The following is a 27,136-nucleotide window of genomic DNA, read 5'->3' as shown; positions in this document are numbered from 1 at the left end:
AACACTGGAGCCTGAACACAGGAAGCCTTGAATACCAGGCAAAGCCCCTGCTGAGGGTCTTTAGACCCTATCCTAGAAAATGAAGAGGTTGGCCACAGATGCTCTCTCTAGCCCCTCCTGGAATGTTAGAGCCAGTCCTTTCCATCAAGAATGAAGTTTCCTTTGGCACAAGTAATATGTTTCCAATAATCTCCTGATTCCTAATGCAGTTAGATGGAAAACTGGGGGGGGGGGATGTTCCCCTCCACTAAGCACTCCCAGACAGGGCCTGCTTTTGGTTTTTAAAAGAGCCTTGCCTGCATTTCTCCCTCTATTTCCAGACAGATGTGAATGGAACAATAATGCTTTTAAACAGCTGCAGAGTGGTTCCCTTCCCTTCTCTGCTGCCAGGGCAGCATTCCCCAGGCATTGCAGCTGAGAGCTCACTGGGGAGAGCCCTAAGGAGACAGGTGAATCTGGCCCTTAGGGCCCCAGCCCTGGAGCAGCATTCATCTGTAAAACAGGACAAAGGCCCGAGGACCCTTCCCAACTCCAATTCGGTGAATCTAACTTTCCCAGGAAAATGCAGCAAGATTCCACTCCATCAATGCAATAATCAGGGATAATTTTAGGAGTTCTGGGGTGGAGGATACCAACTGTATCCAGAGAACTGTGGAATTTAAATGAAGACCAAAGATTATTACCTTTAATTCTTTAAAAAAAAAGTTGTCTTATGTATTTCATTATTTTACTATCTCTAATACTTTTTCCTTCTGTTAAGGACAGGTTTTTTTTTTTCTCTCAATACATTCAATTTTGATCTATGCATGGCATGGAAATCAATGTAAAGACAAACAGATTGCCTTCTGTTAGGGGGAAGGGGGAAAATTGTAAAATTAAAACTTTGCAAAAAATGATTGGTAGACATTATTGTATATAATTGGAAAACAAAATTCTCTTTATTCTTGTCTTTGATATTTCCAAGCAAATCTGGTCCATTATCTTTAACAGCAACTTCCCTGTGTCCTAGATTTTTTCTTCTCTGAACCCCCCCCCCCCCCAACAGCAAGGCATCCTAGATGCTGGGCAGATAGGAGAGAGCACAGTGGATAAGGGCTGGGGTCAGTTTTAAGTCTTCCCTTGTGTGACCAAGAGGCCCAGGTATGATCCTGGGCAAGTCACTTAACTTCTGTCTGCCTCAGTTTTCTCAACTATAAAAAGGGGATTATAGCACCTACCTCACAGGGTACTTGTGAAGATCAGAGGAGATTATATACTTGTCAAGCATTCTGTATATCTTTTAGATTTTTTTTTTAGTTTTTTTTTTTTCAAGGCAATGGGGTTAAGTGGCTTGCCCAAGGCCACACGGCTAGGTAATTATTAAGTGTCTGAGACCGGATTTGAACCCAGGTACTCCTGACTCCAAGGCCAGTGCTCTATCCACTGTGCCACAGCCGCCCCTCTTTTAGATATTTTCAACATTTATTTATCTTTTTTTTGGATTTTTGCTAGGTTACAGCTACATAGTCAGTTGGGCAACTATTCATTGTCTGGGGGCGCATTTGAACTCAGGGCCTCCTGACTCCAAGGCCGCTCTATCCACTGGGCCATCCAGCTGCCCCATCATTGTTGACTGTCACCACCACTGTCATCAGCACTTGCTGTCACCACCATCATCCCAGAATCTCCAAAGTGAGATGGAACCTCAGAGGCCAAGGCCCTAGAGTGCCCCAAAGGCCCAGCAAATACAAAGGCGTGGTGGGGAGAGATCAGGATAGAGTGGTTGGAAGAGGACTTCAGAGGAGTGTCTATCTGATGCTCTCAACAGCTGGGGACAAAAGGGGGAGGAGAAGAGGGTGCTGGCCACATCAGCACTGAGCTCTCTAATCTGCTACCTTTCTCTTTTCGATCAGGCCTCCCCTCATCTCTATTGGAGCTTCACTTAGATGACAACAAAATTTCCTCTGTGGAACTTGAAGATTTTAAACCGTACAAAGATCTACAAAGGTAAATCTACACTGGAAGGTGAATCTACCTCCTCTAAGTTCCCTGTGTGAGCCTCCTTGTGTGGGGACACCAGGTTGTCTCTGGCCACCTTTGGGGCTGTCAGGACAAGGCAGAGGAAGGGGAGCAGAATCCTTCCCTTTGCCAGGACCTGTCTTCTCTCCCATGGTCACCCATGCCTCATTCCCCACTGTAGGAAGGAAATGCTTTACCCAATGAGGAAAAGATGTCCTTGAATGTTTGACAATGAGATGGGTTCTCAACAAAAAAGCAATGGGTTCATCTAAGTCAAGTCAGCCCAGAGCCACCTTTTTGTTCTCCTTTTCAGGCTGGGCCTTGGAAACAACAAGATCAAAGACATTGAGAATGGAAGCTTTGCAAACATCCCACACATTCGAGAAATCCATTTGGAAAAAAACAAGCTGAAAAAAGTTCCCCCTGGATTGCAGGATCTAAAATACCTTCAGGTAAGGTCCTCGACTAGGTGGGCAGGTCTGCCCCAGGAAAAGGCTAATTCCAATGAGGAGGAGATCTCAGTGAAGGGCTCCACGAGCCTTCCCACTCTTCCCCAGATGTCACTCTTAGATAAGACATCAAAGACAGGCCTGGTCCATCAACCTCATCCAGCTCCCCAGAGGACTTCAGCTGGTTCTGATCCAGGCCACCAGGGAAAGGTGTCGTCTTCAACTCTGCCATACTCCCTGTGTCTGTGAAGAGGCAGACCCTCTCCCTGTCATGGCCATCACTGCAATCCCCTCCTGGCTCCTCCAGCAGGTCACCCCCTTCATTCATCTGCAAGCTCTCCTGTCTCTTGCCACATTCCCTCCAAACCCATCCATGCCTTCCCATGAGTGACCTCACCTGGCCCTTACACTCCCACTATCTCCCCAGGTCTCTTCTGCTTTTTGTCACTAAATGCCTCAAAACGGCCTCCATGCCAGGGCCTCCACTTTCTCTGCTCTCACTCTTCTCTTACACCTTCCCAGTCTGGCTTCTGACCTTGCTCTTCCACGGAAGCTGCCCTGACCAAGGTCACCAGTGACTCCCAGATGCCAAATCCAATGACTTTTTTCTCCATTCTCATTCTCCTCTAACACTGTGGCACTCTCATCTCTCCAGGTTTCAGGACCCTCCTCTCTCCTGGTTCTCTTCCTCCTCTGGTTCTCCAGATCATGCCTCTAACCATGGGTGTCATGGGTGTCCCCCAGGGCTCTGTCCTGGGTCCCCTTCTCTCCTCCCTCTACACTGCTTCTCTGGGGGAGCCCAACAATTACCAAGGCTTAAATGACCTCTCTGTGTGGATCATTCTTGAATTTGACCATCCTGTCTCAGTCCCTCTGCTGACCTCCAAGCTCTCATCATCAACTCACTCTCAATTATGTCCAAATGGATCTTGTTCTCCTTCCTGCTAAATCCTCCCTCCTTTAATATTCTTATTACCATTCAGAGCTGTAAGCCAGACTCCCAGGCTCCCACCTTGGTGTGATCCCAGACTCCTCACACACTCTCCAGGTTTTGAGCAAAGGTGAGGTCAGTGTAGGGGCAGCCAAGTGATGATGCAGCACATGGAGCACCAGGAAGACATCTTCCTGAGTTCATATCTAACCTCAGATCCTTACAGTTGTGTGACCTTGGGCAAGTCACTCCACCCGGCTTGCTTCTGTACCCTCATCTGTAAAATGAGCTGGAGAAGGAAACAGCAAGCCACTCCAATATCTTTGCCAAGAAAACCCCACAAAGGGTCATGTAGAGTCAGACCTGCCTGAACACCAGCAAGATAGATAGGACAGTGTATCTAGGTAGCTGAGTGCACAGAGACAGGTGAGAAGGAGCTGTGTTCGGAAGGGCTTTTGAGATCAAAAAAGGGTGCTTTAGTGTTGACGCTGGAGATGATGGGTTGCTGCTGGACCTGGTCTGACCCACTTGTGGGAAACCCTGTCAAGAAGATGACTAAGGGGGGAGGACAGACAAGGTCATAGCAGAGTACACAGAAAAGCGATGAGGAACTGATCTAGGTTGTGGCTGTATGGATGGAGAGAAGAGATGCTGGGGAGGCACGGAGGCCAGTTTGGCAATGGTGGACAGTCAAATAGGCCAAAGGCTCCAAGGAGGGGGAGGGAGGCGCAGAACTGGAAGAAAGCAGGCTTCTGTGTGGGGTGGAGAAGGAGGGTCTCACATTGGAGGGTGGCAACAGGGATCATGACCAAAGGGGGTGCAAGAAGGGCTGGGCAGTGACTGGGAGGTGAGCAGGGATAGCCTCCTGAACAAGGACAGGGCTGGGTAAACCAAATGTTTCCAGAGCAGGATGGGCATTGGGGCTAGAATCATCAGAAGGCTCAGAGAGCCAGGCCAGGTATGTGCACACTCAGGACCACTGAAGCAGGGAGTCAGTCAATATCTGGCCCAAGCCATTGAACAAAGGCTGCCCAGAAGATCTAAGGATCAGCTGGTATTGGCTTGAGGGTCTCCAAGGGAGGAGAATCCTCTCTCCCTATGGAGGCCAGTGCCAGCTTGGGGTGGGGTGGGGGGCAACTCCTGGGGGCACCCTCTGCAGAAGGCTACAAGGCTATGCTGTTCTCAGGGGCTCCCAAAGCTAACAAAAACCTGCCACTGCCTTTGGGAAGCTTCCATCCCCATCTGGCATCGCCTTCATCTGCCTCACTTCCTGTCTAACAGCCTACCCCAGCACTGAGGCTCGACCACAGGGCTATGATGAGAGGAGCAGAGGCCATGACCATCTCAACTCTGACCTTCAAGTATTATTTTCCATCTTTCACTCCCAAGAACTAGGGCTCAAGAATTGCCCCCATGGATTTTAGCCATGGTTTCTGCTACCAACACAGTCATTCCCAACAGTAACTTCTAATAGCCACAATGATCAAGTCACACAAAGTTCCCCATGCAGGCAGGGACAATAGCCCCCGGAGACCCCAATCCCCTCAAGGGCAGCCACACGCTTCAGCCCTTTGAGACCCCTTTATGGCCTGGCAAAGTTCACGGACACTTTCCCAGAATCATGAGCTCTATGGTTCTAAATGCATGAAATAAAATTGATAGGATTTCAAAGGAAATAATTATAGTGAAATAGTTTACAAAATATGAGGGGGAAGTTCATTCTGTGCTCATGGAGATCTCCACAGCCCTGATCATTTCAGGCCACAGCCCCGAGTTCCCACCATCCTACCTCCTGGGCTCTTCCTGTCTTCCCACCCAGTTCACCTGTTCTATTCTCTGGCTAGCTGTTCTCTGCCTTATCTGCTACTCTGTGCTCCAAGGCCTATGCTGGCCTCATGCTTCCACCCTGTGGAAAGCCCCTGCCTCCTGAGGGTTTCCCAATCCCAAAGTAGAATGGGGGCATTTATGGTCCAGGACCACTGGTCTCCTGGCTGTTCTAGCTACCAAGTCTGGGCCTTTCTGGGCTAGTCTATAATACCCCCTGCCTGCAGGGCTCTCCCTCCACCTTCTTCTCTGCCAAAAGTACCTGTCCTGGTGCTCCCAGAGGCTGGGGTCTTTCTGCTGTGATTAGCACCAACTCGCCATGACTAAATCTATCTACCACCCAACTGTCTCCTTGTCTTTAACAGGTGATCTTCCTCCATCACAACAACATCACCAAACTTGGAATCAATGACTTCTGTCCCACAGTAACAAAGAAGAAGAAATCCTTATATAGTGCAATAAGTCTATTTAATAACCCTGTGAAATACTGGGAAGTCCAGCCAGCCACCTTCCGGTGTGTCTTAAGTCGAATGAGTGTCCAGCTTGGGAACTTCCGAAAGTAGGGCTTACGAGGGAACAAGAGCCCGTTGACATAAAAAGGCCTCTAGAGTATTGCTTTCAGGATACTTGAAGTCTGTTAAGAGTGGACAACTCTTACCCCAAGTTCAGGTTATAAAATATCTATTCAATTTGGTGGTTGTAAATATGGCCCACAATTTGATTTACTTGACAAAAACAGAGACCTTAGCTCATTTTTACAGAGATATTGTCCGATGACATACTTAAAAATTTCTTTTTTACTAAAAATGCGAGACAATAAGCCAAGGCCTCGCCCTTCTGACTTTTTATTAGCCATTTTTAAAACAGAGAATATAGCATTTGAAGTGTCTTACTTCCATATAGGCCAATTCATTGTTAGAATTGCCAAGGACAATAACATCAAGGGCTCCAAACCAGACTGGCCTTATTCTATTACTGATGAATCAGGAAGTACTGTAACGTCATCTTTCTAATGGCATCTGCAGGATTGGATAATAGGAAAAGGAATTCCTCCTGGGTTCACAAAGGGGATGTTTGATCCATCGGGACCCCTACAGGGACATCCAGCAAGGCTGACTGCCACCTTGCCAACTTCCCAGTGATAAAAGGTGGGCGCACACAGGTTCACATGTTTTTAGGGTAATTAGAGAACTATATCTGTAGTGAGTTAGAATTTCTAGTAGAACAAGTCTATAATCGCCTTCTCCATTATATGAGTTATCTTTGTATACTTTTCATGTCATATTGCTAGACGATGTGCAATTACACAGTGTAACCTCACTACCTGGGGCATCTTTGGGGGAGATCCGTCCCTCTCACATGGTCAGAAGAGCCTGGATTCTAAGCACATGTCTTATGACAAGCAAAGAGTCCCTCCAAGCTGATCAAAGCAGGTAGCATTAAAAGATAATTTGTTTTTAAGAGATTTGGTAGCTTATGTAAAATATACAAATATTTAAAGTTTTGTATAAAAACTAGGATATTTTCTGTATCTCCTTACCTGTATATTTATTAGTAGTATTCAAGATAAGTTAAGTAATATTTGAGAATAAGGAATACATTATTAAAAATTCTTGATTCATATCCAATTTTATTGTTTGGCATTATGTTTTTTCCCTCTCTTGCCCAAGAACAAAAGACTTTTGACACATTAGCTTAATCAGGACCCATTCAAGGCCCTCCCTTCAACCACCCTGAGAGAAGGAACCAGGCAGGGGGTGGGGGGGCAGAGGGGATTCCCAGGCAGGAAACTCTTTCCACCAAGGCAGAGCTACACCTGCTGTGCAAGGTGTTACATACACTCACACACATGTTTTTCACAAGACACCCAAGACAAACCCATACACATCTCTGTCTTGTACTAGTACATGCAAGGCATGGTTCACAACTCATCAGAGTACAGCACATGTGTTAGACACACAGTCTGCCATATAGCCCATCATACATGTGCCGTGTACGTGTACATGCATTTATGACCACGATGCCTGGAAGAGCCTTGGGGGCAGTCTGCCACACTGTGCTTTCTGCCCAGGGTTGCTAGTTGGGCATCCCAGGTGTGTGGGGGGGGTTGGAGTTGGAAACCCAGCTTTGTTCCTTACTGCCTGTGGGGGCACCTTGGGTTTAGCACAATATTTTGGGGTCTCAGTTTTTTCCTAAAAATCAAGCGCTTAAATAAGAGCATCCCTAAGGTTTCCTTCCTGAGCAACCTCTTATGACCCCCAAAAGTATCAAATATATATTTATGTAAATATACAAAAATATAAAAAATATACTAAAATTGAATAATTCTGAGTCTAAATTTTACATTGTAACTTAAAAAATTAAAATTCTCATTGTACAGAAGCAGTAATAAAAGGAAAACTGTAGTTCTTCACATACTTTTGGTTGACAGTTTGATCTAAAATTGATACTAGAATTACTTGCTGGGGGGGGGGGGTCGCTGTGAAGACTGAATGTGGTCCTGTTTGTTAACAACCTGGCTTGTATAGGGGCAGGCACACCGCTGCTGTGCAGCTGGCTCTGACTTTATGACCCCACTGGAATTTCTTGGTAGAGACACGCTTGGCCATTTCCTTCTCCAGCTCATTTGACAGCTGAGGAAACCGAGTAAACAGGGTTCAGTAACTTGCCCAGGGTCACTTGGTTAGAAGCATCTGAGGCTGGATGTGAATTCGGGAAAATGAGTCTTCCTGACTGCAGGTCCAGTGCCTTGTGCTCCAAGCGACCCCCATGAATGCTAGCTATTCCCCTTCTTATGAAAAACAGCACAAAATAAGTGGAAATTCTCTGTAATTTGTTGCTCAGACATTTGCTTCCCCACCACAGCTGGGAGCCACATTTCTTTAATGAGGATCCAGAACAAAAAAAAAAAAAAAATCACTGTGGAACAATCCAGTCTACAGACACAGGGCTGGTGGCGCGCTTACCTGTTCCCAAAATTCTGATGGCACAGACTGTCTGAAGGGAGCACAAGCCCTCATGCTCACTCCCACACATGAAGAGAAATGACCATAATTAACGGGAAGAGGAGACGAGAAGGAAGCTCACTGATGTTTACTTTTTAAAAGTTTGTCTAAATTAATTCCTTCCAGGAAATGCAGGCGTCATTATATAACCTAGTCCAGAGAGAAGGCACACTAGGAGATTTTTCTGACCACAGAGGTCATTTGAGAGCATGGCTATGACCACTCCCTTTGACTTCCCTCTTCACAGAAAGGTTTCTCTTTCCCTTGCTCTTTTTCTCCCAGACTGAGGGTCTAAATAGATCAAGGTCTCCAATGATAACCATAAGGGATGATGGATGGTGGTGTCCATGCAAAGGCTGTGGAGGAAAGACTGGACTCAAAATCTGGCCCAAGCACTCAGTGGTCCAGGCACCCTGGGAGTCTGCAGACAAGATTCTGATCTGCTTGGAGAGAGGAAGCAGCTGCCCAAAGAATGTCTGAGATGCCACACTCTGCCGTCCTGTGTTTCCATATTAAATGACAGTTACAGAGGTAAAAGAGCCCTCAAAGTTGGTAAGAGGCCCCACAGAGTCAGATCAACAGGGGTGGGTGGGCACATCTAGGACAGAGCGCACGCGCGCACACACACACACACACACACACACAAAATGGAACTGATCTGCTAGTGTTTCTAGGGAGCCTGAGTTGCCCTAACAATAAGAACAGAACCTCTGCCTTGGGATTCTACCACTTGGCTAGCAAGAGGAAACTTGCTGGCACAAAGAAATTGGGAACAACAGATGGATCTGGCCAGATTTAGCCTGACAAAAATTCAAAGGAATCAGGATTCTAAAAAGAAAAATGGAAAAGATGAAGGAATGGACACTTGCCTTCCAAAAGTGACCCTACAGTCTCCTTCCAGTTGTTCCTGGAGAAATTTTTAAGCAGCCAGCACGTCTAAGGTCATCTGCTAAGGTATGTAGTCCAAAGACAAAAGGAGAATCGGTCCTGTGGGCAAAGGTGGGAGAAGGAAACTCACATTCAAGGAGCACCAGTTTGTCCCACAGACCTGAGACAAAGAATGGTTGGGGGGTGGTAATGAGTTAATCTGGAAAGGCAGGTTGGAGTCAGGCTGGAAAGGCCAAGAAGGGAGCCAGGGAAGAGTCTTGGTGAAAGGGCTAGGTGGTCAGGAGAGAGCCTGAAGGGCAGCAATGGAGGGTGAGAAAGGGCCCTTGCTGATCCCGACTCTCCCCCAGCCACAACTGCTCCCCTGCTGCCCACAATCCCAGGCCTATCTTCCTCTCTGTGGCTTTGCTCCTTGAGAAGGCCATTCCAGGGTGTCTCTACTTTCTTCTCCCTCCCTCGCAGACTGACTCCAGTTCAAGATGGAGTTAGTCTGTACTTGGCATATTGTCCCCCACATGAGACTCTTTGGTCCTTCGTAAATGGATGCTGATCGTTGACTCTTCTGCCCCAATTTCTCTGTGATCTTCAATCTCACATCTCAGCAACCTATCAGACATCCCAAACTGAGCAGAGTAGGGTTCTTAACTCAATATGTCCAAAACAGAACTTGATATCTTTCCCACCAAATTCTGCTCCCCCTATTTTCCAGAGAAGGCATCCCCGGCCCCCAGCCTCTAGGCCCCCAACCTTGCAGTTATCTTGGACTCCTCCTCACTCTCTTACTCTCAGATCCAAGATGGTGCCAAGGCCTGTTGATTTCACCATCTCAACATTTCTCAAACATACCCTTCTCTCTTCTGACACTGTTGCCACTCTGGTACAGACCCCCACCACCTCATGCCTGGACTATTGCAATGGCAGACTAGGGGGAGGGGGAATTGGCACAGTGGATAAAGTGCCAAGGCTGGAGTCAGGAAGACCTAAGGTCAAATTTGGCTTTAGATACTTACTAGCTGTGTGACCCCAGGCAAGACACTTGACCTATTTGCCTTAAAATAAACTGTAGAAGGAAATGGCCAACCACTCGTGGCCAAGAAAACTCCAAATGGAGTCACCAAGAGTTGGACATGACTGAAATGACTGAACAACAACAAACTTAGGGGTCTTCTTGCCTGGATCTCCCCCCTAACTCTCCACTCAGCACTGATCTTCCTAATGGTCTGATCGTGCCACCCCTCCTTTAATAAACTCCAGTGACTCCTTTCTCCAAAGCCTCCCCACTTAGGAAGATTTCTTCACCAACCTTGCTCTAAATAGCAAGCTGAGATCTGATTTCATCACCTGCAATGGGAACCACTGAAGAATCTCAAATAAAGGAATGACACAATCAGACTTATGCTGATGGACAATTGCTTTGGAAGCTGAATGGAGGACCAGCTGACACGGGGACATGGTGGAGGAAGGGAGGACTACAATAGTCTAAGGGAGAAGTGATCAAGGTGTGCACCAGGGAGGTGGCTATTTGAGTAAAATGATGTGAACAGGATATGGGTATGAGCACTTATTAGGCCCCTGTAGTGTGCCAGATTGGTCTTCACAGGAGCCCTGGAAGGCACAACTTGGATGAACCCAGTTTTCCAGCTGAGGAGAGGAGGTCCAAGAGCAAGCACTATGTGGATGCTTAGCATTCCCTTTGCAGCCCTTCTCCAGAGCTAGGTCTCTGTCCAGTATGTTGGGCCATTTCTCATGACAACTTGTCTTCTTTTAAAAAGCTCCCAATTCCCGTACCAGAAAGGAATTATCTGGTGTAAAACATCTCTCTGGATCCAGCTGGGTGGCCCTTGAGAGCCCGGTGGAGCCACAGTCTGAAAAGCAGCTGACAGGAAGTTTTCATCTTCTGCCACAGAAAGAAAGAACTTGAAGTTGGCATTGGGCTGAGTCCCCCCAGGGCTGAGAGAAGGACTACTGAGTCTTGGCCAGAGGAGGGCAGCCGCACCCCAGAATCCTGAGGGAGAGAGAGGCAAGGGAACTGGGAGAAGAGCCAGAGAGGCTGTGCACTCCTTTCCTCTGCAGATAGGACTCTGCTCCACAATAATAACAAAAACAATGATAATACTACTAATGATAAGTGTTGGCCAGAGGAGGGCAGCCATACCCCAGAATCCTGAGGGAGGGAGAGTGAAGGAAAAATAAAGAAAAAATTTAAATGTCATTCAAAACAAAGAAAAATCCGAGTAATATTAGTGAGACATAGAAGAAAAGAAGATTTCAAACCAGGAGCTCTCAACAGGAGGAAAAGTTGACTCTACTTAAGATGGTTGTCTCTTTTTAGAAATGGCTTTAAGATTTCTGAACAAGAGCAACAGTTTGTTTGTTTTTTAGTTGGTTTTTTTTTTTTTTTTTTTTTTTGCAAGGCAATGGGGTTAAGTGGTTTGCCCAAGGCCACACAGCTAGGTGATTATTAAGTGTCTGAGGCCATATTTGAACTCAGGTCCTCCTGACTCCAGGGCTGGTGTTCTATCCACTGTGCACCCAACTGCCCCTAGAGCAACATTTTCATATACAAAATGGAAAAGGTTTATATGTGAACATTTGGGACTCTGACCACACCTTGTTGGCCTCACTAAGCCAAGATCCTTCCAAGGTTCTCCTGCTAGTCTGGGCCCTTCCCCATGGCATTCTGGCCGCTTCCTGGGCCTTCTCTTTAGAAATGTCACTGTGTTCCTTCTTTCTTTCCTTTCTGTTTTTTGGGGACAAAACTATTACTGATTCCCTCCCTCACCACCTCTCCAAAAGAAAAAGAAAAACCCAGATTTTACACCAAAGACTCAGAGATAGCAAAACTGACTATGAACATCAGTCTGTCTCACTCAGTTCCTGGGGTCCCCCAGTTCTCTGTCACCAGGGATGCAGCTGCCTTCATCACTAGCCTCTCCAAACTCTCCAAGCTCATGACCTTTTCTCATGTCCAGATCAGAAAATTCTGGGTCTTCTGACATCTCCTGGCTCGTCCCCCTATTATTCCTCAGGCTCCTCAGTTGCATGGGCAGCCAAGTCACACCCACTAATGTGCATGTCCTTCACCATTCTCTGGGACCTCCTACTCTTTTTCTTCCCTTCTGTTTCATATGGTGATCTCATCAGCTCCCAGAGTTTCAATTATTATCTGTACACCGACGATTCTCAGACTTATCCATCCCTAACCTCTCTCTGAACCTCCAGATTTGCAATTCCAATTAGATATCTAACAGACATCATGAACTTGACACGTCCAAAATGGAACTCATTATCTTTGCCCCTAAACCCATCCTCTCCTACCTTCCCTATTGTTGAGGGTCCCATCATGCCCACCTCCCCTCAACAGGGGGGACTCCTCCCTATGTTTCATCCCCCTTATCCAAGAGGATGCCAAGGCCTGTCAATTTCACTTTTTCCCTCTCTCTAATATGCCCCCTTCTCTCCTCAAACCTTGCTCCCACTCAGGTCAAGCCCCTAGCCCCCCCCCCCCACTGGACTCCTGGAACAGCCTGTTAGAGGGTCTGCCTGCCTCAAGTCTCTCGCCACTCTAATCTGACCTTCACTCTGCAATCAGAGCCCAGATCTGGTTACGTCACCCTCCCCCCAACTTCATAAACTCCAGTGGCTCCCTATTTATTCAAAGCACTTCACAACCTGGCTCTGTCTTCAGACTTCACTTGTTCCAGTGACTTCCCCCCCCCCCCCCCACTAAAATCTGAAATGGTAGCAAACCCAGGGAGAATGCACTAAAACAGAAAAACAGTAATTCCCTCACTCCAATTTCAGGATCTTGCTTTTTTATCCTTAATCTTCTACACATGAGGCTCATTTAAATGCTTCTGGAAATTTTGGTTTCTATTTAGAGATGCAGTTTCTTGCAATCTTTTCATATTTGCCATCGGTTCTAAGATTTTAATTTGGAATTTGAAGACTTCGAGAAAAATGCATCCAATGAAATGTTTCTAAACTTCCTTTAAAAGTAAAAAAAAGGAGAGATCAGCTAGGTGGCACAGTAGATAGAACACCACCCTGGAGTCAGGTGGACCCAAGTTCAAAGCCGGCCTCAGACACTTAATGATTGCCTGTGTGACCTTGGGCAAGCCACTTAACCCCCCACTGCCTTAAATAAAAATTTAAAAAAAAAGAAAAGAAAGGAAAAAAGATGCCTTCTTATGTTGGGAAGCTCATTAAAGGCTTCTATGGGGAAGTGATTCTCACTCACAAGAGTCTGATGACATTACCAATTGCTCCAACAGGACGGGGTCAGTCATGAATGGTACCCTAACAAATCTGCTGGGGTACTTTCCATGAAATTCTGAAAAGTGCAGCGGCTTTCCACGTAATCATGTGGATGGAAGTCTGAGGGTTAAGAACAACATCGCTAATAAGAAACATATGGGAAGACTGTGTCATCGGCTGAAAACCTGACTCAAGTACCATCAGCCACGTTTTACATACCAAAGTCTTGAGTAAGAGCCTGGCTTTTGAGATTTACCTTATATGTTCAACAGAAACTCCCAAGAACATCGGCTGCTGAGGATTTAAATTCAACAGCAGAAAGGCAATCTAGTAGATTTTTTTTAATTCAAAAGAAAGGACAACTTTAAAAAGAAAGAAAAAAATGAAGCTCCATACTCATTTTACCTTAATCATTTGTACAAGATTGCAAGAATGTGTAAAAACATGATCTTAGCAGCCTACCCCACCAACAGACACAAACTTGGTGTTTAAAACAAGAATCCACTGGGCAGGAAATCAGACCTTTTGGTCCCAGGAGGGGAGAAAACTGGGGAAACCCTCTAACACTATAAAATAAAACCGAGGCAGCCATCAAAGACCAGATTACACCTCTCCATCCTAAGCCTGTTCCCCTTCCCAGATTTGCTCCAAACAGACTAGGAAGATGGGGTGGTACCCATATATATATGCAAAGATTATGAGAGTCCATACTGTTCACCTTCAGAAGGGCTAGTGATGAGGTGATGAGATTGAGTTTGAGTGGGTTGGGGTTTTGGGGGGGTAGGAGGGGAGTACCAGGAAGAGATGGTTATAAATGTAAAATGGATTCATGTGACAATAATATGATTTTTGGTATATGGGAGATGGGTTTATGCAGTGGCATTGTTTCTGGGGTCTCAGTTAATTTATTTGTAAATTGGGGGAGGGGTGGATTTCAATGCTAACTAGTTGTAACCTTTAAGACTCCTTTGTTTAAAAGCTCATTCCTAGTAGAGGGCAGAGGAGAGTTGGGAAGGCCCAGGTGTTTATTATACAGAGTTACAGATGGGTCTCACTAACTTAGGCTTTGCTGCTATAAAAACCTAGGCTTCCCCTTCATTTTCACTAGAACATGGAGTTCCACCTTCTGGTGACCATTAACTTGGAGAACTCATTTGGAATGGGAATGAATATAAAAGTAGTAATCAGTACAGTGTCTCATTTAGTTTTTCTGTTGACCATTCAGATTATAGGAAATTCATGCCACACCTCAAACCCAAACTAAGGGGGAAAAGGAAGAATGAAACCACATAAATTGACCAGGGCTAGCAAAATTTTTATTTGCATTCGTAATGTTCTCTGGAAAAGTAACATATAATTTAATCCAACCCAAATGGCACTAAAGCAAATTATATTTTTGCTTAAATTGCTACAGTATTTCAAAGGACACCCCTGACTAGGGACAGAGTTACTGTGGATTTTTAGGAGACACGGTTACAGATTTCAGGAATTTCTGATTCATTCAAAGGATTTGCAAATTCATCACTCACTGAAAACTAAAGCAAAATCAGGTATGAATGGAAATGCAATTTGATTTGTATTTTCAATGTTTGGAAACAGTATTCCTGTTGTTTATCAACAGGAATATTTGCTTTTTAAAAAATAAATGGTAGACTGCTGATTGAAAACTTTTTGTGCAAGAAGATCTGTTGCTAGATAAGTTGCTAAAATGGCAGGAGAAGGAAGGAAGCCTTCTGGGTCCCAGAGTTTTGTGCTTCCAATGGGGTGGGTGGCTTCCCAAAAATCCCCTGAAGGGAATGGCACTGTCTCCTGCACTCTCTCATGAGTCAGGACCAGTAAGCTGAGGGTTTCTTTGGCTAGGGAGGGTCTTGCTCAGTCTCCGATATTATCTGCCACTTTACCTTACTGTCATGGGAGAAGGGAGTGGAAGGGGGAGACTTTGTAACCAGGGGCCCACGAAGTTTATTTCATATCTCTGTTCGTGTCTTGCCTCCCTCCCCACCACCCACCCACCCCCTTTTCCCTAAAATCACGGTGAAGGTCAAAGGATAGAATTTGGCTAATGGAGGGTTCTGGGGAATTCAACTGAACAAGCATTGGGGTCCCAGTTTATTAGGGTCTTACCATATAACTTGAAAGGGGTCTCTAGAAATCAGAGATTACACTCTTGGAAGACTTTTTCTGGATCTTCTGAATCATTGCAAAGTGCTTTTCTTTGCTTTAGAAAAGCCTGTCTCAAGTGACTTGAGAAACTGTTGAGGCCAGTCCAGCTGCTTAGGTTCATTCTACCAGACATTATTACCCAGAAACAGTCCACCTTTGAGACATTTCTCCTTCCTTCTTCTTAAGTAGGAATTTATCCTTAAGTGAATTATTATTCATCATTTCAGTTAAATGAGAACAACGGAATCCTTTCTCCAAGTTCAATTCAATCCCCAAAGCATTCATTAACCATCTGCTGGCCAAAGGCCTTGGGAACACAGAAAGGGATTATTGAACTCTACTTTTTTACTTAACTTGTGACTCATATCTGGAATTTATAAAAAAAAAAAATAAACTCTTGTTAAAGGGAAAAGGTTATTTTTCAAGTCCTTTTAAATGGCTATGTCTGTATTTAGCTCTCAACAACAATTTTTAGGAAATGGTTCCCAAAAGGACTGTGGTAAAGAGTGGACCAGAGTCTTGGAAAAGTCAGGGAACGAGAGGGAGAAAAGTTACCTCTGGTAGAATGAAATGTCCTCACAATAAGCCCCAGTAAATGATCAAGAAGCCCCTTAATATCAGTCCTTATAGACAGGTAATTTCCAGTCTGGGCTGGGGGAGGTTGGACTAGGCTGGGAGTGAGGGGATGGTGTGGACCAGGGGTCCTACATGAAGGAGGGGTGTCATTCTATGTCTGGATCACACTCTGGGTGGAGTCACCAGGATCTGGAGATAAATCTGCAGAGTGTTGAGGCTGAAGACCTCCACCTCTTTAGAAGGTGGAGCAGAGGCTGGCACTTTCCTGAGGGACCAGACTGAGGGGTTCCCGGCAGACCCAAGGGATGGTATTAGAAGAACAGATTTGGTTTAAGTGGCTAAAAGCCCCAAACTCTACAGAAGACTAGCCACCTCCAGATGACTCTCAGCCCCTCCCAGGGGCAGGAACAGAGAAGGGGGAAAGAGAGAGGTGGGGACCTTGTGGAAGAAATGGGAAGATGTAAGAGGAGGAGATGAGGAAGGGATGAGGAGGGGATAAGCAGGGGGCAGGGCTAAGTCCCTGGATGAAAATCAGTCCCCTGGCTGAGTGATCCTTGCTTTGGGGGCCAGCTAAGATCGGCAGGAATGCATGAAATAGAGACAGGCAATTCTGGGCATGCCTCACAGTGAATGTCCCTCAATCCAGGCATCAATCACCTTGTGCTCTGGCTGCTTCCGAGGACCAGCAGGAAGAAGCCGGGTCTCTGGAGACAAGATTTGAGTTCAAATCTGTCTCAGCTAAGTGACTCCACACATGGGCCTCCTGGGCTACTGGGAGGATGGAGAGAGCTCTACCCACCAGCAAGACTTTTGGCAATGACATTATCATTGTCATTGTCATCATCATTAATCAGGAGCAATTAAGCAAAGTTTCTCACTTTCTAGGCTCAAACATATAGCCCTAATAAAAAGGGAAATCAAAGAAACCAGAGATATTTTCTTTAAAAGACCAAATCTTTGAATCAAACAATTGGACCCCTCAGCCCTGGGGAGCAAGAGTCAACCTAGCATTTGGGATTTGGGTTTTGGTCTGGACCTCTGATTTCCCAGTAGAAAATCCCCTTCCACCAAGCTCTTCTGAGGCTCTGTCACAGCAGAGCCCTAGGTTTTCAAGATCTAGAAAAAGAGGATAATTTCTGAAAGGTTCCATCATCAGGGAACACTGGGCCTGGTTTCTGAAGACCAGCCTAGGCAGGTGGAGGTGTCCAATGCAAACAGATGAAGCTCTTGGACATGAACTCTTTGGTCACAGCAATCCAGGAAACTAAGAAAATACAAATGGTGCCCATTCATCACCAGTCCCTTACACTTCTGCAGTGACTGGTGGCAGAGGGCCAGATTGCAAAGAATCCCTGTGTGGAGTCAAGTCAGATCCTTTTGAGTGATTTTGAATCTCATTTAAGGGAGGAGACTCAAGAGAGTCAGAGGATGGCCAAACGTGGATGGACTGCACTCGGCACCACTGGGGGAAATGCCCTCTTAGAAGAGATCACTGAAACCACAGTATTTCAAAACTGAAAATTGCGATACCAATTAAGGAAGGGGCATCAACAATGATAGCATTACTAATGTGGGGTCATTCTCAAGACCAGGAGATTGAATAAGCCTGGGAAAGGCGTCAGCTTGAGCTTCCCCTACTAGCCTGGTTTAGAATGTCCTGAGCTCATCTGTACAATGTCATGGAGATGGCTGGAAGAGGGGCTGTAGGGAAGGATGGATGTTCTCAAAGCCTTGATGAGCCCCCAAGGAAAGCAAACCATCCTAAGGCCTCTGAAAGTACTGCCTGGTACTCTGCCATAAACACCCCTGTGAACTTTAACATTGGTCTTGAATGAGCTACATGAGGAAAAAGAAACAGTCTTGAAGAAAATATAGTTCAGGGGGCAGAGCCAAGATGGCAGCCGGAGGACAGGTTTTCCCAGGAGTTCTCTTCCAAAATATTCCAAAAACTTTAAAATATGACTCTAAATTTTCAAGAGACAAAACCCACAGAAAGACCCAGTGAGGAAATTCTCCAGCCCAAGGTAACCTAGAAGATCATGGGAAGGCTCTGTTCCATGGGGGTGGAAGAAGAAGCTGCACAGTCAGCATTACTGTGGGAGTAAAGGATCTCCAGCCTTCTGGGAATAGCCTGTGGGGTGCCTGGGTCCGTGGCAACACCAGCTCATGGCAGCAGAAGCTGTTTCCTGGCCTGCCAACCCAGGGAATGCCAAGCACAACTTGAAAAATTAGTGAGGAAATCTTGCAGAGTGAGCACAGAGCTTAGGCCAGCGTGGCCCTTGGCACAACCATGGCCATCAGCACAGCCCAGATCCCAGGAAACAGAAGTAGGCCCACAGAGCCACCCAGTAAGGAGCCACCAGGCAGCTGCTCCCAGAGCACTCAGCCCTTGGAAGGTGAGGGGGGTAGGGGAGACTGTGGTCTCTCCTCTGTCTCTGGGACAGGACACTGGTGCTTTGTCCATATTCATACTCTGGTCACAGTCTGGGCTCCCATAACTACCATAGCAGAGAAGGGATCCTCTTCACAGCTCCAGGGCAAAGGGGAATGCTTGTGGTCATTCACAGAGGCCAGAGCAGAGGCCAGGAGAGCAGTCAGAGTCTCTCCTAAGATTCTGAAGACACTGAGATCCTTGCGGGGGGTGTCCCAATGACAACTCAAAAACTCAGGAAGCACCTCAAAACCAGGGCACAGGCTGGGGAAATGAGGAAACAGAAAAAAAGAAACCTGACCATAGACAATTACTTTGGTCCCATGGAAGATCAAAACACACACTCAGAAGATGACAAAGTCCAAGCTTCTGTATCCAAAGCCTCCAAGAAAAATAGGAGTTGGGCTCAGTCGTAGAGCTCAAAAAAGATTCTGAAAATCAAGTAAAAGAGGTAGAGGAAAAATTGGGAAGAGAAATGAGAGTAATGTGGGAAAAACATGAAAATCAAGTCAGCAGCTTGGTCAAGGAAATCCAAAAAATGCTGATGAAATCAATATGTTAAAAACCAGTTTAGGTCTAATGGAAAAAGTGGTTCAAAAAGTTAATGAGGAGAATATCTTAAAAAGTGGAGTTGGCCAGATGGAAAAGGAGAAAACCTAATTGAGAAATGCAACTGAGCCACAGGAATCAAATGCCTAGTTGCTGGTGAGAGATGAGGAGCTTTTTGGTTGGCTGCTTGCTGTACTCTGTTCTCCAAGAGGTCTGAAATAACATCCCCATGTCAGGGTCGATGTACAACGTGTCCAGCCAGTCAATCAGACCAATACGAGCTCAGAAGGCTCTGCCAGTAACAATCCATATGAGCATTTGGAATGGAGATGGCTCTAAATTTGAGCTTCTCATAGAACACAGTTCCTTGTTTGATGGGGGGCACATCATGCCGGGCAGTCTTGGGTCAGTGTCTCCCATGTCTCACAATTGATTCCAAAGCTTTTCAGAGAGAAGAGAAGAGGCACAATGTGGATAAGACTCCAGGCTTCCTGATCCCCAAGTTAATGCTGAGCCCACTCCCAACAAAGTCTTAGCTGATGAGCACCAATAATCCCAATATATAGAAGGTACAATAAGAACATGCAAGGTGTGCTACACACATGAAGAAAAGGAAGCTATTCAGTAATTATCGGTCATTGCTAACAGCCCTATGGGCTCTGAGAAAGGCTGGTTCTGACCAAGAGTTCACAAGACATACAGTAAATTCTATTCTTTAGAATGACCGCATTCTTTGCAGCTGATTCTCTTAATGAAAAAGGAACAGTTCCAGCATGCTGGGTACATGTTTGGGGCGTGTGTTTGTGGGTATGTATGTGTTAGGGTTAGGTGGAGGAAGAGAGATGGCAAAGTGGGTACAGCCTTGCACTGGGAGTCAGCGAGACTCAAATTCAGCTCCTATTTCAGACACTTATTTAGACTCTAGGTAAGCCCCTTAAGTCTTCCAGGATGACAGTGAAGATCAAATGAATCAACAGGTGTCCTGGCTTGAGTGTTTCTAAATGTTAACTCTCAATGATAATGGCTGGAGAACATCTAAATCTGTGATCAGCTCCCATCACATCCCCAGACTGTTCCAAATGTTTCTTCTCCTATTAGGCCCCCAAATCCAGGAAGCTGCTAGTCAACCGACCTTTGTACTGAGAAAACAGCCCCTACCAGGCAGGGCTGTCATGAAGGTCCGAAGAGATGGTATTCACAAAGCGCTTAGCATAAAACTGACCACAGAGGTGATCAATAATGCCCCCCCCACAGCCTCCCTGTGCCCCAGAGACAGTGAAAGCCTCCAAACAGGGCATCTGACATTCCCTTCCCCAGGACTCCTGGTTGGAAAGGAATGCTTTCTCCTTAGCAGGAAAAGCAGAAGCCAATCCTGGAGGGTCTGCCTCCAGTCGCCATGGTCCCAATCACAACAAACAAAAGCCTTCCTGCCTATTTAATCCCTCTTTCTTTCTCAGCTCTGTCTGGTTTTAGCCCTCCTGAGGCAGAGTTTACTGGACCTGGATACTCAGATCCCATGACTTGGTCTCACAACCACCTTTTATATTTTTCTTTTGAAAAGGCATCACAAAGTCTTCTTAAAACAAGCCCCTGGGAACCCTCTGTTGAGCACCAGCTTCCCTCCTGGATTGACGTCCTCTGGGACATCTAGGTCATGGGATCCAGTCTTTCTGCTTTCCCTGATCCAGGTCAAGTAGACCATGCTTCTCCTCCATCACATTCTCCTGGGATGGGGTGAGACCCCCCCCATTCCCATTGTTTCTACTGCAGTGCCTCTTATTGAGACTCTGATCCAGATATCTAAAGTCTCCCATCACAGTGAGACCAAGCCTCAGGGCTGTGCCTGTGGAAACCCTTGGCTCCACTCTCCTCTACCTTTCTCTTGGCTCCTTCAACTTCAGCTTCACAGCTTTCCCATGAATCCTTACCCTAAATTCTTCTCTACCCCTTCCTCCTCCTTCCAGACAAGACGTCATTCCTCAAGACCCTGGGTCTGGCCCTTTCCTCCCTCCTCTCCCCCTGTCCTCCTCCTTTCCCTTCCCTCCTCCAGTGCTTTCTCCTCTATCCTCTCCTCTCCTCTGTCTTCTCCCAGGGTGACCCCCTCTGCTCGATTCTCTTAACCACTAGCTCTGCATGGACAAATCTTAGCTCTCTCCAGTCTTGGTCCTTCCCCAGACTCTCCCTTGGAAGCTCAAGTTCACCATCATTAATGTTGACCTTCTAACCCCTACTTATTCACTTTTGTTTTTTACTGAGCCCTCTAAAAGTTCTTCTCATTTGTCCAATGAATCGCCTCTTCCGGCACCACAATCCAAGATTCCAATGTGCCCTTTCATGATGCCTATTACATCTAACAATGTTTGCTTAATGCAAAATACAATCTGATTAAAATTTAGGCTCATGAAGGCCACTCATATTTCAGAATGGTCTATTTTTTCTTCAAATGAGGTTTTCATGCCATTCAAATTCTTTAAAAGAAAGTCCAAGGTGAAGCTGGAGATGGATAGATAGGCCGGATAACTGGTGAATACTTCCAGGGGCTGTGTGAGGAGACTGGCTCACTTCCTCCTCATCCCCAGGCACTTCGGCAACCTGCATCCACAATCAGCCAAGCAAGGAGGCTGGGGTGTGAGATGGGAGGCTAGATAATACAACCACAGACACCATGAGCCTCTCTCCCACAAGGAGGGAGAACCTGGGGACTTGGGTTTGTTCTCGGTGGTCAACTTAGCTGCGCCTACAGATGTGAAAACATCAGGGAGCAATGTCTATATTCTAAGCTTTAGAGTTGAGGTGATAAAGTGAAATAACAGCTGCCTTTGAAAGAGGAAAAGGAAAGAAATCCACAGGAGAAAAAACCTTTCTGGTCCAGACCCTGTGGCACAACCACCCCCTCCCCCACCACAGTTTCTAGTGGGCCAGTGTTGTTCTCTTGATGGTTTTTCCAGCTCAGCCATATTATGTGTGGACAATCACTCCTCAGGGATGTTGGCACTAGGGAGGCCTTTGAGGGACAATGAGGCAACAAGCCTGAGTAGCTGGGAAGATAACGGAGCCCTCCACAATAACAGGAAAGTCTGGAAGAGGGGACCGTTTGGGGAGAAAAAAATTCTCTAGCTATGTTGAGCTTGAGATACTTCTTGAAACAGGTAGTTGAAGGTGGTGTCAAGACAGCCAGTTTGAAACATCTTTTGGGAAACTGGTGATGTGAGCCTGGAGGCTGGGCAAGGTTAAAAATGCCACAACTAGGGATGTGGGACTCGGCCACAGAGAGGTTATAACTGAATTCAGAAGCCTTACCAAGATAGTCAGGAAAAATTATGCTGAGCAAAAGGCAGAAGGGTACAGGACAGAACCTTGTGGGCCTTGGCAGAAGAATCAGAGAAACAAATAAACCAACCTGAGAAAAAATCGTTAAGACTCTTCATGCCTACTGGCCAGAGATGGCATGATGTGGGGGCAGAAAAACATCTGTTGGCTTGGAATAAATTCACTTTGGGAAGTCATTTTTCTCTATGTGACTGAGGCTCCTAAGGATAAAATGAAACAGGCAGACCAAAATCACATCCAAGGTGAGCACCTCCCCCTTGAAAGGTATGAGTCCATGATCTGGTATGTGTGTCTCCATTATGGAGTCACTGCCTTCACATATGTGGCATGGGGGGGGGGGGTCAGGTGGGAGATATTCCAAGCTAGGAAGCAGACAGGCCAGAACCCTCCAGAACAGGCCAGGCCAGACCAGGAACTCATCCACTTTATTATACACATTCCTGCAGTTGTAGATACTCTTTTCTCATATGAATAGATCCTGGAAAAACCAACTCTCCCTTGTGGTCTGGAGTACAGAGTAGACAGGAGGAGGAAAAAGGCAAGGGAAGCCAGAAGCGAGACAAGCTCAGACAAGGGAAAACTCAGGAGAGTCTAGCTATCAGTGATGGTCCTGGCCAAAGTCTTCCTTTCCAGGAAATATTCAAGAAGCTGACATAATTCAACAAGGCTTAAGGCCCAGGGCTGGGTCCCTTATGGCTACAGCATCACCCAGAGCCTACAACACTCCTGAGAGTTGCCAGAACCAGGTTAAGAGGCAACTGGGCAAACAAAACAAATAAACCTACAATTGATAACTGTAATAGGGGCTTTCTAAGACAGTCTGTAGCCAAAAAAGGGTATCTACAACTCCAGAAAAGTGTGTAATGAATGATAAAGTTAATTAGTTCCTGATCTGGCCTGCTCTGGAGGGGTCAGTGTTCTTTCTACTTCCTAGCTCCTGTTTATTCCCCTGAAGGTTGAATCTCTCCCCCACCCCCACCACATATGTGAAGGTGATGACCCTGTGAAGGCTTATCTGTGCAGACACACACACACATACATGAGATCATGGAATCATGGGTTTCAAGGGGGAGAGGACCTTAGACGTGATTTTGGTCTGCCTCTGTCATTTTATCCATGAGGAGCTCAGTCACACAGAGGTTAAATGGCACCCCAAAGTGAAGCCCATTGCTATGTGGGTGGAACCCTCCTTCTGGACATGATCACATCAGCTTGCACTGAGATTCTCTGTTAGCCCTGTTGGTGCTTTAGTATGAACCCCTGCACTGTGGCTCCATCTTTCAAGAGGTTCCTTCCATTTCCTTTGACAACAAAAATGTTAATATACATAAATATGAATTTAATGAAAGTCACATGGAGCTTTTCCCTTTTTATTTTCTCCTCTTTAGACTTAATTAAGAACATGGGTCTTCTCAGGCAACTATCGATTATATTCTTCCTTTTTGAAGTTACCGTCTATTGTCAGTATGAAATGTATCAGATGGATGAAGACTATGACGAAGAGAGCGATGATGAATATTCACCTGCATTTTATTTTCATTCCAACCAAGATTATGGGATATCTGCTCCTCAGAGTCCCTTGGGCTGTGCTCCAGAATGCTTCTGTCCCCTGACCTTTCCCTCAGCCATGTACTGTGACAACCGGAAGCTCAAGACCATCCCGAAGATCCCAACACACATTCAACAGCTTTACCTTCAGTTCAATGAGATAGAAGCTGTGACAGCGCAGTCATTTGCCAATGCTTCTAACCTGAAAGAAATCAACCTCAGCCACAACAAAATCAAGTCTCACCAGATTGAGCACGATGTCTTTGTCGAACTTCCCAATCTCTTACAGCTGCACTTAGATCATAATGATTTAGAAGAATTTCCATTTTCTCTTCCTCATTCTTTAGAAAAACTTCTTCTTGGTTACAATGAGATCTCCAGAGTGGCAGTAAAGGCCATGGAAGGATTACTAAATTTAACCATGCTGGACCTCTGTCACAATCAACTTCATGACTCTTTATTAAAAGAAAAATTTTCCCAAATGGGCAAACTGACACAACTCAATTTATGTAGCAACAGATTACAAACCATGCCTCCTGACCTACCTTCATCCCTTATGCATCTGTCTCTAGAAAATAATTCCATTTCTCTCATACCAGACAGTTACTTCAAAAGATTCCCCAAGCTTCTTGCTCTAAGAATATCGTACAACAACCTACAAGAAGTTCCATATGGCATTTTTAATATTTCCAGCCTACTAGAGCTCAATGTTGGACATAACAAACTGAAACAAGCATTCTACATACCAAGAAACCTGGCCCATCTCTACATGGAAGCCAATGAAATTGAATGTATGTAAACCATGTCTTTTTTTTTAAAGTTTTTTTTGCAAGGCAATGGGGTTAAGTGGCTTGCCCAAGGCCACACAGCTAAGTAATTATTAAGTGTCTGAGGCCGGATTTGAACTCAGGTACTCCTGACTCCAAGGCTGGTGCTCTATTCATGGTGCCACCTAGCCACCCCATAACCATGTCTTTTAAAAGAAGGAATTGGGGTATTCTCTGACAAGCGAATGAAGTGAACTCTGACCCTCAGGCATAGCTGCCTTTGAAGTTGGCCAGGAAAAGGGTGGAATTCTGTGGGATCCAGGAAAATTCCTGCCTAAAGTAAAAATTTTATGACACTTTCTTTTAAATTTTGCTCGATTTCATCTAAACCTAAGGAATGAACTCATGTAGAAATCCTGTCAAGACTTTATTTTCTTTCTCTGATTCACCTGAAAAGCAATTAAACAATTACTTCCTTAAGGGTTTGTTGTAGCTGGTATAGAAGCCACTAACCACTTTTGGGGGTTTATTGTAGAGGGGATTCTGAATTGGTAGGTGGAGAACCTCTCCACTTAGAGATTCTGATGGGGGGCGGTGCTAAGCCTAACTCCGTGGAGGAGGTATTTAAGCATGAACACAGCTAATGAGCTATGTTCTTAGTAATGTTCAAGACAGTCTGGATGATAACTTTCTGTTTTTCTTTACAGACATAAATGTCACCCTGATGTGTCCAACCATTGACCCAACAAATTATCACCACTTGACTTACATTCGCCTGGATCAAAATAGGCTAAAAGAACCAATAAGCTCCTACATTTTCTTCTGCTTCCCTTACATCCATAGTATTTATTATGGTGAACAAAGAAAACCTGATGGGCAAATGGTCCAGCTGAAGACACAAGTGTTCCGCAGGTTTGGGGCTGATGATGAAGAAGAAGAAAATGAGCCCGAGGGGGAAGAGCAGGAAAGAACAGAAGAGAACTTTGATCCTTACTTCTATTAAATTCAACAACTACCAAAAAAATGGAGCTTTGCATTTGTATTCTACACAAGCTTAATAGCTATACCAGATGTCATTGAGTATTTAAAAAAATAAACAGAAATCAGCATTTCATATATTCAAAATGTGAATGGTCTGATGTTTTTAAAGCTTAAAAAGTCCATTGTACCCCATCAAAATAGCAACCTTAATCTCACTGCCTTCTCCTTAATTTTTAACTGTTAAGCAGAAAATTCCACTAAATGTTAAAAGTCAAAGTAGTAAGTTCTCAGTTCTGTCACCCCGAAGGTAAGTCACAATAACTATGTCACCTCTTGGCAGCTGGAAGCCAGGGCCCAACTGGGGAGGCCTTGAAGGACCCCCAGCTGCATCGCTTGTTGAGAACCACCAAGACAGGAGTGAACTTCACCAACAAGGAAGTACCCTTAGGCTATTAGGTGAACATGGATGTGACAAAGGGAATGCAGAAATGCGACATGATGTGAAGACAGGATGTGAATTGGAAGGGACTTAAGAGAACTTTCCCCTCCCCAACCAGGTCCATTTCTGTGAAGACCCTAAGAGCCCAAACCCAAGGTCATGTAGGTCAGAAGATCAGAACATGATCTGAACCCCAGTTTCCTTGACTCCAAGGCAAGTCCACAAGAATAACCCCAGAGTGGATGCATCAATAAAAAGCTATATTAGCATAAAGTCAGGGTGCTGATAAAAGAGCAGGAGTTTTTAATTAAAATTAATATGTTAATTCAGCTGAGAGTTAACTATGTAATAAAATCAACAAGTTCAAATGGTCGAGGCAAGGGGAGCATCAGTCCTACACTTCAGCATTTCCTTAGCTCCAGCGGCTCCGACGGCATCCATATGATGCAACTGTTGGTAGATGCCATTTCTTAGACTTCCCTTTCACTAACAAAACATCGTGGGGTGGACATTGCAAACACTAACTTGGACAACGTAGAAGCCAGTTTCTGGTATTTTCAAAAAAGCAGTGAAATCTCCTCTACACACTCTGGGCACTGTCCAGGTGGCAACCTTCACTCCTCCCAGGACTGCTGGCCCAGTCCCAGCCTGGGTCCCACACCCCCAATGTAACAGGAGCTTCTCACACTCACCCTGCCCCAGACAGAACTCATCTCTTCAAAAACCCAACACCCCATTTCTCTCCAGAGCACCACTGTCCCTCATTGTTCAAAGTCATGCTCTACTGCACTCCCTCCATTGCCCTGTACTTGCCAATTGTGGTTCTTCCATATCCTCTTGGCTGCCCCCCCCCACTCCCCCTGCAATGTGTCTCTTCCATCATCTCTTGCCTGGACTTGTTCAGTAGACCCTCTCTTGGTTTTTCACACCTCAAGCCTTTCCTCCCTCAGTGTATTCTTTGAGCACAGGAAACACTTGATCAGTTCATTCATTCATTCATTTA

General features: G+C 45.6%; 3 protein-coding genes across 6 annotated transcripts in view; 2 read left to right on the top strand and 1 right to left on the bottom strand.

Moving 5' to 3' along the window:
- ASPN (asporin) overlaps positions 1-6,842 on the top strand; it is a 31,080-nt gene extending 24,238 nt beyond the window's left edge. For all 3 annotated transcript variants that reach the window (XM_074199302.1, XM_074199303.1, XM_074199304.1), the window contains exons 6-8: positions 1,893-1,986; positions 2,312-2,450; positions 5,568-6,842. In XM_074199302.1, the coding sequence (XP_074055403.1) occupies positions 1,893-1,986; positions 2,312-2,450; positions 5,568-5,765 (431 nt within the window). In that variant the 3' untranslated portion in view covers positions 5,766-6,842. The remainder of the gene's footprint in view (positions 1-1,892; positions 1,987-2,311; positions 2,451-5,567) is intronic.
- CENPP (centromere protein P) overlaps positions 1-27,136 on the bottom strand; it is a 162,064-nt gene that overhangs the window by 91,546 nt on the left and 43,382 nt on the right. The gene's annotated exons all lie outside the window — the stretch shown is intronic.
- On the top strand, positions 8,478-25,832 carry OMD (osteomodulin). 2 transcript variants are annotated; one of them, XM_074199301.1, is made up of 4 exons: positions 8,478-9,161; positions 14,764-14,899; positions 23,787-24,737; positions 25,421-25,832. In XM_074199301.1, exons 3-4 carry the CDS (start codon positions 23,801-23,803, stop codon positions 25,714-25,716), a joined length of 1,233 nt encoding a protein of 410 aa, XP_074055402.1. In that variant the 5' UTR covers positions 8,478-9,161; positions 14,764-14,899; positions 23,787-23,800; the 3' UTR covers positions 25,717-25,832. The 2 variants fall into 2 exon arrangements, with proteins under 2 accessions (XP_074055402.1, XP_074055401.1); XM_074199300.1 differs by lacking the exon at positions 14,764-14,899.

The sequence above is a fragment of the Macrotis lagotis genome, chromosome 8, assembly GCF_037893015.1.
Source record: "Macrotis lagotis isolate mMagLag1 chromosome 8, bilby.v1.9.chrom.fasta, whole genome shotgun sequence".
Classification (NCBI taxonomy): domain Eukaryota; kingdom Metazoa; phylum Chordata; class Mammalia; order Peramelemorphia; family Peramelidae; genus Macrotis; species Macrotis lagotis.
This window is presented reverse-complemented; position numbering and strand designations above follow the sequence as displayed.